Source organism: Amblyomma maculatum, chromosome 8 (assembly GCF_055883805.1).
Source record: "Amblyomma maculatum isolate TAMU_Amacu chromosome 8, ASM5588380v1, whole genome shotgun sequence".
Classification (NCBI taxonomy): domain Eukaryota; kingdom Metazoa; phylum Arthropoda; class Arachnida; order Ixodida; family Ixodidae; genus Amblyomma; species Amblyomma maculatum.
Window position 1 is genome coordinate 28898640 of NC_139351.1, and position 16062 is coordinate 28914701.

The 16062-nt window shown below is 53.5% G+C and overlaps 1 protein-coding gene across 1 annotated transcript; it reads left to right on the top strand.

The window, feature by feature from the left end:
* The first annotated feature begins 365 nt into the window (after nucleotides 1-365).
* Nucleotides 366-15457, top strand: LOC146180818 (uncharacterized). Its single transcript, XM_084575662.1, has 2 exons — nucleotides 366-1686; nucleotides 15432-15457. Exons 1-2 carry the CDS (start codon nucleotides 366-368, stop codon nucleotides 15455-15457), a joined length of 1347 nt encoding a protein of 448 aa, XP_084431788.1.
* The last annotated feature ends 605 nt before the right edge of the window (nucleotides 15458-16062 follow it).

Consider the following 16062-nt stretch of genomic DNA (forward strand, 5'->3'; position numbering starts at 1 on the left):
TTTGGACACCGGCGCACCAGTGGTTGAGGGGGAACGAGAAAGCGCACGTACTGGCCCGAGGATTAGCTACATTCCGTTATCCCAGTGACGAGGGGGGGCGCTGCGAGCGCGCGACGAGAGCAGACGCGTGTGTTTCGGCTCCGCCAATTTGCGGCTGGGGCCGCGTCCCAAATCATCCTACCCCGGCAAAACTGGCATCGATCGATCCGAAAAATCAAGCGGAACAACTGGATACAAAAGTCGTCCAGGTAGGCCGATTTTCTTCAAATCTACGGCCATTTTTCGACCGACCACGTTGGCGCCGTCGTTAAGCCTAACGGCGTCGCCGACGCCTGGCCTGGCGGAATCGGCCCTCCGAGGAAAAAATGGCGACTTCCGCGGATCAAATACGCGGTTACGACTCTGAGGCAATGTTGTGGACCGCGGTACCCGCCACCGGAGATACAAATTCGACGGTTATCCCGAAAATTCGGAGTCAAGCTTTGCTTCAAGCGGCTGCACGCCGCTCCCAAGACAAAGCCCAGATGGCGGCGGTCGGCACCGCCCCGGCCGCCATTTCGTCGGTCGGAAACATGAACGCTCCCGCGACGCGCGCCACGGGAAGCAAGGACAAGGCGTTCTCGAAGTGGAAGCCGCGTCCAATGCCCAAACCGGCTCCCGAAGACTACGTTATAGTCATAAAGCCCAGAGAAAGTGTTTCTCTTCACGAGGCGTTCACGGAAACTGGCTACGGCACTGCCATTTCGGCGTACCTCGGGCTGAAACGGGCCAGCGCCGCCTCCGTTCTAGCCTCACGAGAACAAAACATCATCATTTTGCATACCCCGGACATCGAGGCGGCCGACCTGCTCATCGGGGACTTCGCAGTAAACACCGAGAAGGGGTCGATCCCGCTTCGGGGTTACCTGAGACAAGACGGCGGCAACATATGCCACGGCGTGATCGTGGTCCGTAACTCGGACACCACAGAAACTCTCCAAGACCGAGTGTGCTGGCGCGCCGGCACCATCCTGGAAATCCGGAAATTCGGAACATCCAACAAGGCACGCATCACTTTCGCGGATAAAGAGAAGCCCCGTTACGTGCACTGTGACAACATGGTCGTTTCTGTGCGAAACTATTACAAAACTATTCCTGCGTGCGGCCAGTGTGGGGCCGTCGGGCATCGCGCGGATGCATGTCCAAACTTGCAGTCTGACACCTGTGGACTCTGCGGATTCCAAGCTCCGCTAGTGGAGGGGGTGCGGGCTCCTCACAACTCTGTTCCGCGGTGTTCTGTGTACGGTGGCTCCCATGTCACCAACTCTCGCGACTGTGCGGCAAAATTCCACACACCTAAGATAAAAAAGAAAAAAATGGCACCCAAGAAGAAACGCCGCCATGTTGGGCCTCCCGGTGATCAGCCTCGCCAGGAAATCGCCAACATCGAGAACCCACTTACAGGAGGTGCTGAAAAACGACCATCGAAGGTGTCGCCACCACACGGCGGACTGGCGAAACAAACGACGGAAACGCGCGGTGATACCAGGACCTGGGTCAACGCAGTCAAAAACGGACACCAGGTTAGTGGTTCGGGTGGGGCTGCTTCTCTCTCCCTCCTTTCCACTCCCTTCTCAAGGGCGCGTAGCGCCGAGCAAAATCAAATAGCAGCACTCGGGGCCCAAAACGAGATGCTGCTTAAGAAAAGTAACGAATTGAAATCCAAAATTAACCAGTCTTCTCCGCCCTCGCCTTCCGCGGCTGAGGTAATGGAGAGTGAGCTCGTGGTGCCAAAGGCGGTAACAAGCTTGGAGGCAGCATTAGAGGCCCGATTCGGGGCCACGGAGGCACGATTCATTGCCATAGAAAATCAAATTTCAATGATGGTCAACGCCATCTCCAAATTGCAAGAGACAATCCCCGCGATGATTGCCAAACAAATTTCGCATTCCTTACGCTCCTCGCGCAGGCCCGGCGGTCCCTTACCCGGCCGTCCTAACAAAACTTCTAGACGCACCCCTGAGGTAGACGATGACGACAACTGCTCGCTCTCCGGTATTGACGCTGCTCGCGCTCCGGAGCAGCGTCAATACAACCCCTCCTCAGCCTAAATGACCATGGCGAGCAGCCCTAAGATCAGGTGCTCCCCAAAATCCAATTCGGCCATCCCCGTCCAAATTGTCCAATGGAACTGTCGGGGCTTCCGTTCCCGCGCAAAGAGGGCGGATCTCCGACTTTTCCTTTCAACTTTCAACTCTCTTCCCGCGGTGGTTGCCCTCCAGGAGCCAGGGAGTGGCGTCACCCTCACAAATTACATCACCTTTCAGCAGGACCCCTCTTCCTGCGTCTGCGTGCATAAAAATTATACGGCTACTCTAGTTGACTTAGAACTTGACACTGAATATTCCTACGTGATGGTGACACTTCTTCCGCTCAAGAAACAAGGTGCGCCACTCCACGTACTCAACATCTACTGCTCCCCCAGACTCAAAAATGTAACGTTCGCAGCACTCTTTAGCCGCGCTCTAAAGGCTGCGGGCAGGGACTCCTTGGTGATTGTGGGTGATTTCAACGCCCACAGTACACTCTGGGGATACGTGCGTGAAGAGAAGCGGGGACGCAAGCTAGCGGAACTCGCGTCCACGCTGGGCCTGACTTTTCGCACTGACCCTGCATATCCAACGCGGATGGGTAATTCAGTGACCCGGGATACATGCCCGGGTCTCACCTTTACCAAAAACATTGTACACACAGAATGGATCAACACCGAGGAAACCCTCGGTAGTGACCACTTCCTTATCAATACCACTGTAAGAACTAAACCATTGGCAAGACCCCACGCACAAGCTCGGCTACCCGACTGGAATAAGTTTCGGCAAAGCTACATCAATTCGGCCTCTATCCACGAACAAGGATACCACACGTGGGCACAAGGATTGGTTACACATCTTCGTTTGGTGGAAACACAAATTCAGCTCTCGGAGGCCACTCCAGAGGTGGACAACCACCTTCTGCACCTTTGGGAAGCGCGGCACAGCCTCGTCCGCAGATGTCGCCGCCAAAAAATAACAGAAAGCTCAAAATTCGTATCGCCGAGCTCACTCAGCGAGCGGCAGAGTACGCGGCCCAACTCGCCGATTCAAACTGGGTAGACCGCTGCAACACGGCGGCCAGACAAATGTCGAGCCGGAGCACGTGGCGCCTTTTCCGTGCCCTAATTGACCCGACTCAAACCCGCGCCGAGACACAAAAACATCTCCAACGAGCTATTCATAGCTTCGATGGAAATACCTCAAAATTAGCATGCAAACTGCGCGAAAAGTATCTTTGCACTAAGCAGGACCCCGGAGGACCCGCGTACACGTATGCAGGTTCAGAGAACGCGGATCTGGATCAACCGTTCCAGTTGCATGATCTGAAGGCGGCCCTGGCTAAAATGAAACGAGGAACGGCACCGGGCCGGGACAAGATAACTGTGAAACTGCTTGTCAATCTTCCCGACCCCGCCTACGAAACCCTCCTCGCTTTCATAAACTCGATCTGGCTTGGTGAGGCACCTCTACCAATTGAATGGAAGACCGCCCTGGTAACTTTCATTCCGAAAGCCGGCAAAGCCATAAACACAGACAACCTCCGCCCCATCTCCCTCACGTCTTGTGCGGGAAAGCTGATGGAGACCATGGTGCGGGACAGGCTGTCTGGGTTTCTGGAAAATAAAAATACATTCGCAGACCCCATGTTCGGTTTCCGCCCGCAAAGGTCCGATCAGGATGTTCTGCTTCAACTCGACCGAGAAATTCTCAACCCTGTCGAATATCCCTTCAACGATAAGGCAGTGCTCGCCCTTGACTTGAAGGGGGCTTTCGACAATGTCACACACGAAATCATACTGCAAAATCTCTCCCAGACGAACTGTGGACATAACACATTTCAGTACATCAAGCAATTTCTCTCAGATCGGCAATCTTTCATCCGAATACAAGACGAAGAACACGGCCCATATAAACTGGGAACGAGAGGCACCCCACAGGGCGCGGTCCTCTCGCCATTACTTTTCAATCTGGCCATGATGAAACTCCCGGCTCAGTTGGCGACGGTCGAAGGCATCCAGCACGCGCTGTACGCCGACGACATAACCATCTGGGCCAAACACGGATCGGTTGGAGACATTGAGGCCAACCTGCAGCAAGCGGCGCAGATCGTAGACGCTTACGCCCGCCGCTGCGGCCTTCAATGCTCACCGTCCAAATCCGAATTTGTGCACATTCGCCCGTCGCCTAAGTGCACCACAAAAATGGAACTATTCCTGGCCAGCGGTCCAATACCCGAACACGATGAGATTAGAGTACTTGGTCTCCTTATCCACAAACATCGACGGGCTGATACAACACTAGCAAAACTGCGCAAGGTGGGGGACCAGGTGGGCCGGATGGTGCGCCGGGTTTCCAACAAACGCGGGGGGTTACGGTGCACAGACGCTTTGCGGCTGGCGCATGCATTCGTGACCAGTCGAGTACTCTACTCGACTCCTTACCTCCACCTGCGCAGATTTGATGAGAACGCTCTCGAAGTGATTCTCAGAAAGATGTACAAGCGTGCCCTCGATCTCCCGATCAACACATCCAACCAGCGTCTTATGGGTCTGGGGATGATAAACACATTCGCGGAGCTCCGAGAGGCGCACTTGACTAATCAATACACAAGACTTTCAAAAACGCCGTCGGTCGGGACGCCGCCTATTAGCCCGACTACACATCCACCACCCAACATTTACGGAAGAGCGCGTACGCATTCCTGAAATCTGGAGATACGCCCTGCACGTACGCCCTCTTCCGGCCAACATGACACGTGACGACCACAGTGGCAGGCGCCTTGCGCGGGCGGAGGCACTGGCCCGTCACTATGGGAACAAACACGGAATTTTCTACGTGGACGCCTCCGGCCCTCACCATGGGGGGTGGTACACAGCCGCAGTCGTCCATCAAAAAATTACGGTGAATGGCCTAACGTTCCGAGCTCAAGACATAACACATGCGGAAGAAGTTTCCATCGCGTTAGCCGCCGCAGACAAGGACTCACGAGTCATCATCACCGACTCGAGAGGGGCCTGCAGAAATATTAAACAGGGGTACATTCCTCTCTTTGCGCACCGCATCCTTCAAAACAGTGACTACCTCGGGGCCCCCGCGTCTCGAACGATTGTATGGGCTCCAGCTCACATGGGCCTCGAAGGCAATGAAACGGCCGACGCCGCCGCCCGCGCGCTCACTCTCCGGGTAACGCCTTCAGACCCTTATGATACGGATCTCGAACCCAATCCGGCTCTCACTTTTCGAGAAATTATTGAATTATTTCAATTCGGCCATGCAATTTATCCTAAGCCGTGTAAGGGTCTTACAAAGGTGGAGGAACGTACACTCCTCCGCCTTTACGCCAAAACGCTGCTGTGCCCGGCAGTTTTAAAACACTTTGATCCTGCCTGTACAGGAAAGTGCCCGCACTGTGCGGAGAAGTCTTCGGACATCTTCCATATGGTGTGGGCATGTCAGTCAACCCCGAACCTCACCCCCAAACCCAACCCCACCCGGGAGGACTGGGAGGCAGCCCTGCTCGGCTGCTCCGATCTGGCAAGCCAGAAGGCCCTGGTTCACCGAGCCCGAGCCGCAGCGGTCGCCAATGGGCTCCTGTAATGAGGAGCCCACCTAGTGTTTGCGTGAGGTTGCTCCGACTACCTCAAGCTTCCTCCGAGTAAAGGTTTTACACACACACACACACACAAACACACACACACACACACACACACACACACACACACACACACACACACACACACACACACACACACACACACACACACACACACACACACACACACACACACACACACACACACACACACACACACACACACACACACACACACACACACACACACACACACACACACACACACACACACACACACACACACACACACACACACACACACACACACACACACACACACACACACACACACACACACACACACACACACACACACACACACACACACACACACACACACACACACACACACACACACACAGTGACGACTTATGCGCAACCCCATACCCCTTGCGCAATGAGGAGCCCCTGCAGTTCGACGATGACCTTAACACCTACCAAGATATCCTAAATCATTACAAATTAGGCAGATCAGTACTACCAAAAGCGTGTAAGCAACTCACCAAAAGCGAGGAGGCTATGTGGCGTAAGCTACAGACTGGAGTATTCCCGAACCCCCAGCTTTACAGCAAGTGGCACGAGGAAATTTTTAGCCCCAGGTGCGAACGTTGCAATGGCATAGCGGACATGATCCATATGATATGGACGTGTCCTAGATTTGGAGAACCTGACCGAACAGATGAGTCCTGGGAGGTACTACTTCTCAAGCAGGACGAAAAAGGGCAACGAGAAGTCATCCGTCTTGCCCTGGCCGCTGCTAAGATCCAAGGGATCCAGGTCGACGGCTGAGGGGGAGGACATGGTTGGGACAGAGCTTCGCCTCGGATCCTCACCAACCTTTTGACGGGTGCAATAAATGTTATTTCTCTCTCTCTTTCTGCGCTCTGCGCACATGCAGAGCCATCTTGCGGCAAACACAGAAGAACCCCTCCTCGCAATGTGCGGCGCTGCCCCGACACGTGGCGCGCCACTCGCCCCTGACGTTTTGCCGTGCACCCTCACGGGTTGTAGAATCAAGCGTCTTTCCTTTCTTTAGATCACTATCTTCGCTCACTCGCTTCTCCCCTTCGGGCCGCGCGGGTACCGGTGCGAGGATGCCCCAATACCCTTGCGTTTAATAAGTTTTCTCGCTCTCTCCCCTTCCAACATCCAGCGTGCGTCACTCGAACAGTGGTGTTTAGGCGACGCGGTTCCTCTTTCCGCTCACAGCGCGATTGCTAGGTGCAGCGTCTGATGCCGGACGCCTCTGACGTGATCGCTGCGCCGTAGCGCTTCTGCTGGGAAAGCGTCCCCTGCGATGTGTGACTGACCGACATACTCAGTGCGTGTGAACGCTAAAGGAACACGGGAGCAAGAAACGTTGTAGTGTGCACAACACGGTGCGATAATGTAGATTGTGAGAAGCACTTGTTTGAATAAATAATTAGAAAAAGTTGTACAGTGCACTTAGAAGTGTTGAGTATGAAAACTGTCTTTGTGTGACTCAAGAGCATACCGAGCGAATGAGTGGGCGGTGCGAACGAGGTGCAATAACGCTATCGCGTTCCACTCTTGAAGGCGAAGCTTAAGCGTCCTCCCAATTTTTCATTTCCTTCTTCCTACAGCCACAACAACAACAAGGGGGAGGGTGGAGGCTGTCATTGCACCCGCCATTGCTTCGGTGGTGGACGACGGCTGTTGTGAGGCGCGCGTCTTCCTCTTCTTTTTCCTGTCTTCTCTATTATGCGAAGCATATTGCTAGAGATAAACCACAGCCCTTCGTGACGGTTACACGCCGTGCAAAGAATGTGGAATGCTATGTCACACCACGTGATACGCTGACGTCACGACAGAGGAGAGATGGGGGTCCAGCTCGCGCCGTCGGCTGCGGTTGTACGCCGTGCGGACTACGTGGTATGGTGACGTCACACCACGTGATAAGCTGAAGTCACGACAGAGGAGAGACGGGGGACCGGCTCGCGCCGCCGGGTGCGGTTGCACGCCGTGCGGACCACGTGGTATGGTGACGTCACACCAAGTGATACGCTTACATCACGGCATTCCAGGTCAGGCAGCAGGAGTGAGCGGCCGCGCGTTCGATGAGCTACGTCGAACGCAGCCGTTCAAGTCCAAGTTTCGACCTACGGCGTGCATTATACCGCTGGATTCGACTACACACGTGAAGGAGACCGCAAGTTCGGAGGAAGGCACACTAATTTGCCTATTTTTCGGCGGCCCACGCGGGACCGCTAGGCCTACCCATAGACCTAGCAGAAGAAAGACGCTCTCGGTGGCGGGAGCCACAGAAGAGCATGAGCAACGCAATGGAGCTGGTGGAGGGAGAGACTATCGACCCCGCGGAGCTAACTAAGGGTACGTGGTTTATTACGAAAAAGAAAGGCCGCGTAGTGCCCCTCGGAGAGGAAACGCGAACCGCGACCAAAGATGAAGAGCGGCGGACTACAGGTCACAAGGCCGCCATCGGAAGAAAGCTAGCCGCAAAATCGGTAGAGAAGCAGTCGGTGCAGATACCGAAGGACGCCGAAAAAATAATAATACGCCCCCGGGGCGGAGTCAGCCGTCTAATAGAAGGTGGAATGATTGAACAGGCTGAATCGATCGCCCGCGCCGCCGGCATCGAGCTCAAGGACGCCGAGAACGACATCTTCTCGGCAAATAGAAAGCAACAGTCCATACTAACCGCCACTACTAGCGAAGAGCGTGGAAGAAGATACGCGGCTTTGCGCGCAGTTCTTTGCGGCAGCGAAAATATAGAAGCAAAGGCCTATCCCGCTATGCCTGAAGATTGCGGCAAGGGAGTCGTGCACGACGTCCCCCTACGCTATTCCAACGAAGAGCTATTGGAGCGAATACGCAGGAGAAAGGAGAACCCTTCAGTGCTCGGTGTTCGCAGACTGGGAGCAACCTCCAAGACAATACTAATCCTCTTCGAAGATCAGAAGGTACCGCGCTGGGTGTACCTATCTCCTTTCGCGCAAAGATGCGTCTTGTACAAGAAGAAATATTAAGTTTGCCACGCGTGCGGGCGCTTGGGACACCGAGACGACGTCTGTCCGGATCCGACGAATAAAAAGTACCGCGGATGCGGCATGGAAAACCCGAAAGAAGGTCATCTGTGCGAACCGAGGTGCCAGCTATGCGGAAAGAATCACCTCCTCGGCGACAAGCGATGCCGGGAGATATATAGAACCCCATACATCACCAAAAAAAGACGTTGGGAGAAAAAACTGGGTCAGCAGGAACAACTGAAAATGGCTGATGCAACGCAAAACTGCGAGCGAGCGGGACGCTCAAGAACCAGAAATGGTGAAGAGGACCCCCGGCTACTAAGAAGGAGATCGAGATCAAACAGCAAGGACTGCCACCACTTCACAGCCAAAGAGGGGGACTTCCCAAGGCTGGAGGAAGGAGCCACCGCCAACTCTACGCGACGCCGCTCGAGCTCCGGTACCAGGGACCGTTCCAGCTCTGGACGAAGCCGCTCCAGTTCGAGGACCTTGGCCGACTCATCCACTGCCAGCAGCTCCGGGTGCTTTACACGGGACCCCAAGACGTCGTGGGGACCACCTGCACGCAGACGCAGTCCGAGCGAAGATCGAAAAACGGCAAGCTTCACGGTTAGCAGTTCCCAGGTAAATAGGGAGGCAGACGAGAGAACTAAAAAACTAGAAAAAGAGAATCGAGAGCTCAAGAGCATGCTCAGCACGCTCACTACAGAGATCCAAAATTTAAGAATGGAAAAGTGTACCCCCCTCCTCCACCGAGGAACCAACTGGTACCCCAAAAACAGGTACAGAAACAGATGCCCTCTTCCCCGCCTACAAAGGTCGTAGTCGCGCGCCCTGAGCAGAGGGATAATGAAGAGGAGAAAATGATTACTGAAACAATCAGGCCACCCCCGCAAAAACGTAAAGGGAACGAGACGGATCCGCTGGTGGCATTAGAAAGGAGACTGGACGCTAAATACGAAGCAAGATTTGAAAGAATCGAGACCCTCCTCACCCAATTAATGGGTGCGGTAAATCAAATGCAGACGCAATTCACCGCGATGCAGAACGCCTTCACCGAGAGGCTAACTACATTAGAAAAGACTGTGACCCCAATTCAACAAAATGGACAGGCGCAGTAAAAATGAAGACTCTCTGGTGTGGCAGTGGAACTGCCGCGGCTTCCAACGAAAGCGAGCGCTCTTGCAACAGCACTTAGAGCAGAGCGCAGAAAAACCTTTAGCTATAGCCCTTCAGGAAACAGGAAAAGGTCTACCAAAATTATCGGGATATCAGGCGTTCCACGGTGACCGGGGAGAAAAATCCCGCGTCTCCACGCTAGTTAAAAGACACATAGCGGTAGTCGAGCATGAGGTCAACTCACGAGACATCGAAGCTGTATTAATAGAAATTATCACTGGTCGCAAGGAAGAGGCTAGTCTCTTCATCTTAAATGTGTACAGCACCCCCCAGCAGAGAAAGGTACGTTTCCGCGCCCTCTTCCGCAAAGCGATCAAAACAGCAGGAAGCAATACTCTTATAATTCTAGGAGACTTCAATGCCGCCCACCAAGAATGGGGCTACAATAGACACAACCCCAAGGGTAGGCAACTGTGGGAGGACATACATGAGCTCGGCATCACCCTGCTGACGGACCCTGCCTGTCCGTCCAGGATGGGAAACAGCGTCTGTGCAGACACCACCCCGGACCTTACCTTAGGAAAAAACACGGGAGACGCAGTCTGGAAAAACACAGCTCAAAATTTTGGCAGCGACCACTTTGTTCTGGCTCTCACCCTCAGCAAGGGCGTCAAAACGCGTCGCCTCAAAAAACCCAAAATCACCGATTGGGACAGGTTTAGGCAAATCAGAGAAAACTGCGAATCGGGAGATGAAATCCAAAACATAGAGCAATGGGCAGAGACGCTTAAGAAACAAGTAGAGAAAGCAACCACGACCCTACGGGAGGACGATGCGCCGGTGACGGTTGACAGCAAACTCCTTCATATGTGGGAAGCAAAATGCGGCATGGAGAGGCGTCACCGGTCGCAAAGATGGAACAGGAACCCTAGGCGAAGGATAGCAAGATATAACAAAGAGATTGAAGATTACGCAGTAAAACTTTGCGAACAAAACTGGTGTAGTAGGTGTGACGAGATGGAAGGGAACATGAGCCTTGCTAATACGTGGAGCCTACTCAGACACCTACTTGATCCTGACAATTCGAAAACTCAATCGGGCATAAGACTGACGAAAGCCAGACACGCGTTCGAGGGCACGGACGGGCAACTCATGGCGAAACTAATTAACATGTACGTAGGCGACACGCAAACCTTACCCCTGCCGGATTACGAAGGACCCTTAAACGAGGCCCTAGACGCGCCGATCACGGAGGCGGAGGTTCGCGCCAAAATATTAGGCCTAAAAACAAAATCGGCTCCCGGCCCAGACGGAATCACAAACAAGGTTCTCCGAAATTTGGACGATAATTCCATCCGCGCGCTCACCAAGTTCATGAGAATCGTATGGGACAGAGGCTGCCTCCCACAACTGTGGAAGACGGCAACCGTAATTTTGATACCGAAGCCAGGCAAACCCCCTAAACTAGAGATCTTACGACCAATCTCTCTAACATCCTGTATAGGGAAATTGATGGAGCGGGTAGTCCAAACGCGACTAACGCGTTTCATGGAGCTTAACGACCTGTGGCCACACGAAATGGTTGGGTTCCGGCCTGTGCGCACAGGACGTAATGCTCCGCTTGAGACACAATATCATAGAAAGCGAAACCAGGGACGCGAGGGTACTACTAGGTCTAGACCTGACAAAGGCGTTCGATAACGTAAAACACGCGGCAATTCTTTCTGGTCTCCAAGAATTGGGGGTCGGAAAGAAAACGTACGACTACGTAAAAGACTTCTTGTCGGGTAGAACAATAAAGATAAAGTTTCAGGACATTGAATCCTCCACCGTCAAACTAGGAAGCAGGGGTACGCCACAGGGTTCGGTGCTGTCCCCGTTCCTCTTTAATGTTGCCATGCGAAACCTCCCGGCAGAACTGAGGAAAGTGGAAAACTTGAAATTCAGTATGTACGCGCACGACGTCAACCTGTGGGCTACCCAGGGGAGTGACGCGAGCATCGAGGAGCGCTTGCAAGCGGCGGCGGACACCGTCGTGTCCTACGCGGCCGAAAGGGGCCTCTCGTGCTCTCCACAAAAATCGGAACTGTTTATCTACAACCCGAAGGCGCTCAGGTGTAAACGCCAGATAAACATCAGCGTAACAGTAGACGGCCAAATAGTGCCAAAAGTCGAACAAATTAGGATCTTGGGGCTGTTTCTACAAGCAGATGGGTACAACGATACAACGGTAAAGAAACTGAACGCGTACGCCACGCAAGTCACGGGTCTGTTCAGGAGAATCGCACTAAAGGGTCGGGGCCTTAAGGAACGAAGCCTCCTGAAACTAATGCAGGCTTACATCATTAGCCGCATATGTTACGCCACACCATTCCTAAACATTAGATCAGACGAAAGGCAGAGAATAGACGCACTCATCAGACGATGCGCGAAGAGAGCTCTGGGACTACCCATCTCGACCTCGACTGAACGCCTCCTCGAAATGGGGGTGCACAACAATTGGACGGAACTAGCGGAGGCTGTGCGCATGGCGCAACTACAAAGATTGAGCAGAACCACCACGGGCAGAACCATCCTCGGCTGGGTGGGACTGCAGTCAGATAGAGGAACAAGCCACAAAGTAGACATTCCACGAGAGTGTCGCGAATATATAATAGTGCCCCCCCTACCTAAAAACATGCACCCTACGTACAACAAGGAGAGGAGACAAAAGAGGGCCGAGACGCTCGCAAAGAAAGCGGGGAAAATGAAGCCGGGGGAGGTCGCCTACGTGGACGCGGCTAGCGGGAAGTCGGGGGCGGCGGTGTTTGTGGTCGTCAACGGCCGCGGCGTGCCCGCCGCCGCCGCGTCCGTTAGAAGCCGAAATGTAGACACGGCTGAAGAAGTTGCAATAGCGCTCGCTTGCGTTGGAACGGAAGCCAGCATAGTTATTAGTGACAGAAAAACAGCTGTCTGGAACTTTGGAAAAGGGAGGGTCTCGACGGAGGCAGCCAAAATTTTAGAGAAAGGAAAACTTGAAAGAAAGATTCGAATTATTTGGTCCCCCGCGCACGAGTCCGTCCCCGGCAACGAGGCGGCGCACGAGCTAGCCCGATCTCTCTACTTCCGGGCAGCCGTAGAGCCGCCTAATTGCGATGGGATGGACGAGAGGCTGCAAACTTATAAGGAAATTTTAGAACAATACAGACTTAGCAGAAGGTCCCTGCCACCACCGGACCGAACGCTAACTAACAAGGAGGCCGTCGCTTGGCGGCGCCTGCAAGCTGGGAATTTCCCAAGTCCCGTCTGGCTTTTCCACACGCAAGTGGAGGAAAAGGCGGACGATAAATGCGAAACCTGCGGAGAAAGGGGTACTCTTGATCACATAATCTGGCAATGCCTTGATTCCCCTGGCGCCAAGGAAAACATAAACAGTAGAGAAGCCTGGGAACTGCTACTGCGGAGCGAGTCCCCCGCCAACCAGCAGCAAGCTGTCCGCCTGGCGGCTGAAGCCGCGAAGAAACACTGTCATTTCGCCTGTCTTTAGTCGCGGAGGCCCCGGCCTCCGTCCCATAGGCCTGCGTGCCGGGGGCGGGGAGTAGGGGGCCTCCTACATCGGTGGAAAAATAAAGTTCGTAACAACAACAACAACGCTTACATCACGACAGAGGAGAGACGGGGACCGCCTCGCGCCGTCGGCTGCGGTTGCACGCACGCGGAGGAACTGTCGTTTCCACAGATATACTTCGGCCATGCGAGATGCATTAAACCTGAAGCAAAGCCCACTATCACGATCATGGCCACGTCCGAGATTAGGCGTAGTGATAGAAGAGGAGCTTTACCGATGCATGTACTTTATATGGCCATGAAGGCGATACGTCATCGCGTGTGTGATAACCTTAATGCCGTCTTCAAGAATACCCGGGGAGTAGATAAGTTGACCAGAGAAGATGTGGAGAATCCCGAAAAGGTCGAAAACCTCATTGAGAGAGATATGGGTTTCATGAAAGGTGTACCCAATACTATACAATACTATACAATATGTAACCAAGGAAAGAAAAGTTTAGCCAAGTGTAACCATGGAAAGCTGAGCTTAGCAATCAATATGCTTCGCATCTGACCAGGCTTAACCAAGCTAAGCCTCAGCCATATTTTTCTCCTCTGTCCGCACGAGGCAGGGAGGTGGCTCAGCTACAGAGTCAGTAGCAGGCCCGTGCATTTTCTTTTCCTTCTTCCTACAGCCACAACAACAACAGGGGGAGGGTGGCTGTTTCTGATCCTAAGGGGCTGGGACGGTAGGTCGACGCCTCTTGCGGCGGGGGCCGGCCAGCCACCGAATTTTTATCTGTTGTAGGTCGTCATTGCACCTGCCACCGCTTAGGTGTTGGATGACGGCTGTTTCGGCGCGCGTCTTTCTCTCCTCCCTTCTCTTTCTATCTTCTCTGCTTTCTTCTGTCCGCACGAGGTAGCGGAAGTGGCTCAGTTACAGAGCCAGTAGCAGGCCCGTGCATTTTCTTTCCCTTCTTCCGACAGCCACAACAACAACAACAAGTAGGTAATATGGGTGTTAAGGGTGGATAATCCTGGCCAAGATGGGACTGGGACAGGTAGGTCACCCCCGCCTGCGGCAGGTGCTAGCCTGCAACCGAATGTTATCTGTTGTAGGCCGTCATTGCACCCGCCACTCTTTCGGTGGTGGACGACGGCTGTTGTTGCGGCGTGCGTCTTTCTCTTCCTCTTCTTTTTTCTGCCTTCTCTATTTTCTCTCCTGTCCGCACGAGGCAGGGAGGTGGCTCAGCTACAGAGCCAGTAGCAGGCCCGTGCATTTTCTTTTCCTTCTTCCTACAGCCACAATAACAGTAGGTAATACATATAGTAGGTAATGCAGAGAGGTGGTGAAGTGGGGCTGTTTCCGGTCCTACGGGGATGGGACTGGTAGGTCAACGCCATTTGCGGCGGGGGCTAGTCTGCCACCTAATTTTTATCTGTTATAGGCCGTCATTGCACCCGTCACCGCTTAGGTGGTGGACGACGGCTGTTGCGTCGCCCGTCTTTCTCTCCCATTTCTTTTTCTTCTTCTCTTTCTCTATGTCCGCACGATGCAGCGGAGGTGGCTCAGCTACAGAGCCAGTAGCAGGCCCGTGCATTTTTATGCGCAGCATACTAGCCGCACAACCGAGCTCTTCCTTGCTGCGCCGCGCGCGGCCGCGTAGCTACCACTTGACTTACATCGGCGCACCGCCTGATATGACGTCACAACAGCTGTGAAAGCTGGGGCTCAACTCGTGCGCTCGCTTGCGGACGCGCAGCCTCCGCCGGCGGCCTAACTCCCGCTCCTAGCGCTAGGAGATACTGACGTCACGCAATCGTATAAAAGGCGACGCACTCGTTGAGTCAGTTGAGCAGCGAGATGTCGGCCAAGGAGAGGGCGGCTCGCCAGACCGCAAAGCGCAGACCAGCAATGAAGATTCAATTAATGTACTTGCGAATGGATTGCCTGAACGGACTGACAAGAGAATGCTTATTTGCACCGGGGATTTCAACAAAGATCCAAAGAGAGATCCTACATTTGTGGAAGCTCTGGAAGCCAGATATTCCCTTGACTTGTGCTCATTGCAGCCGAAGTCTACAACCCACTGGGGTAGCAGCTTGGACTGGATCCTGCATCGAAATTTGTCAAAAAAATATGATATAAGCGATGTTCAAACAAAGAGCCATTACTTTACTGATCATCATAGTGTATTTATTGGTTTGAGAAAAATAAAGGAAGAAGCAGAGTAACACATGAGTTGTTCTTGTCCATGAAATGGCTAACCAGGTATAGCCAGGTAATGTTTAATTTTTTAGGCTAGTATGCTTCGCATCCTAGGCTTAACCATAAGCTAAGCCAGACCAATTTTTTTTCCTTCTTCCTACAGCCACAAAAACAACAATAAGTAATGCAGTGGTGGTGTGGGGATTGCACCCGTCACCGCTTAGGTGGTGGACGGCGGCTGTTGCGGCGCGCGTCTTTCTCTGCCACTTCTTTTTCTTCTTCTCTACTTTCTCTATGTCCGCACGATGCAGCGGAGGTGGTGCCCCGCCGGGGTGGTGCAGTGGTAAGACGCCCGACTACTGTGCTGGAGTACCCGGGTGGTGGTGGTGGTGGTTAAAAACTTTATATTTGGGAGCCTTAATGGATTACATGCTAATGACGGGTCGGCTCTTGGCTGCGTGTTGTGGCCGGAAGCTGGTACTTCCCAGCGATACC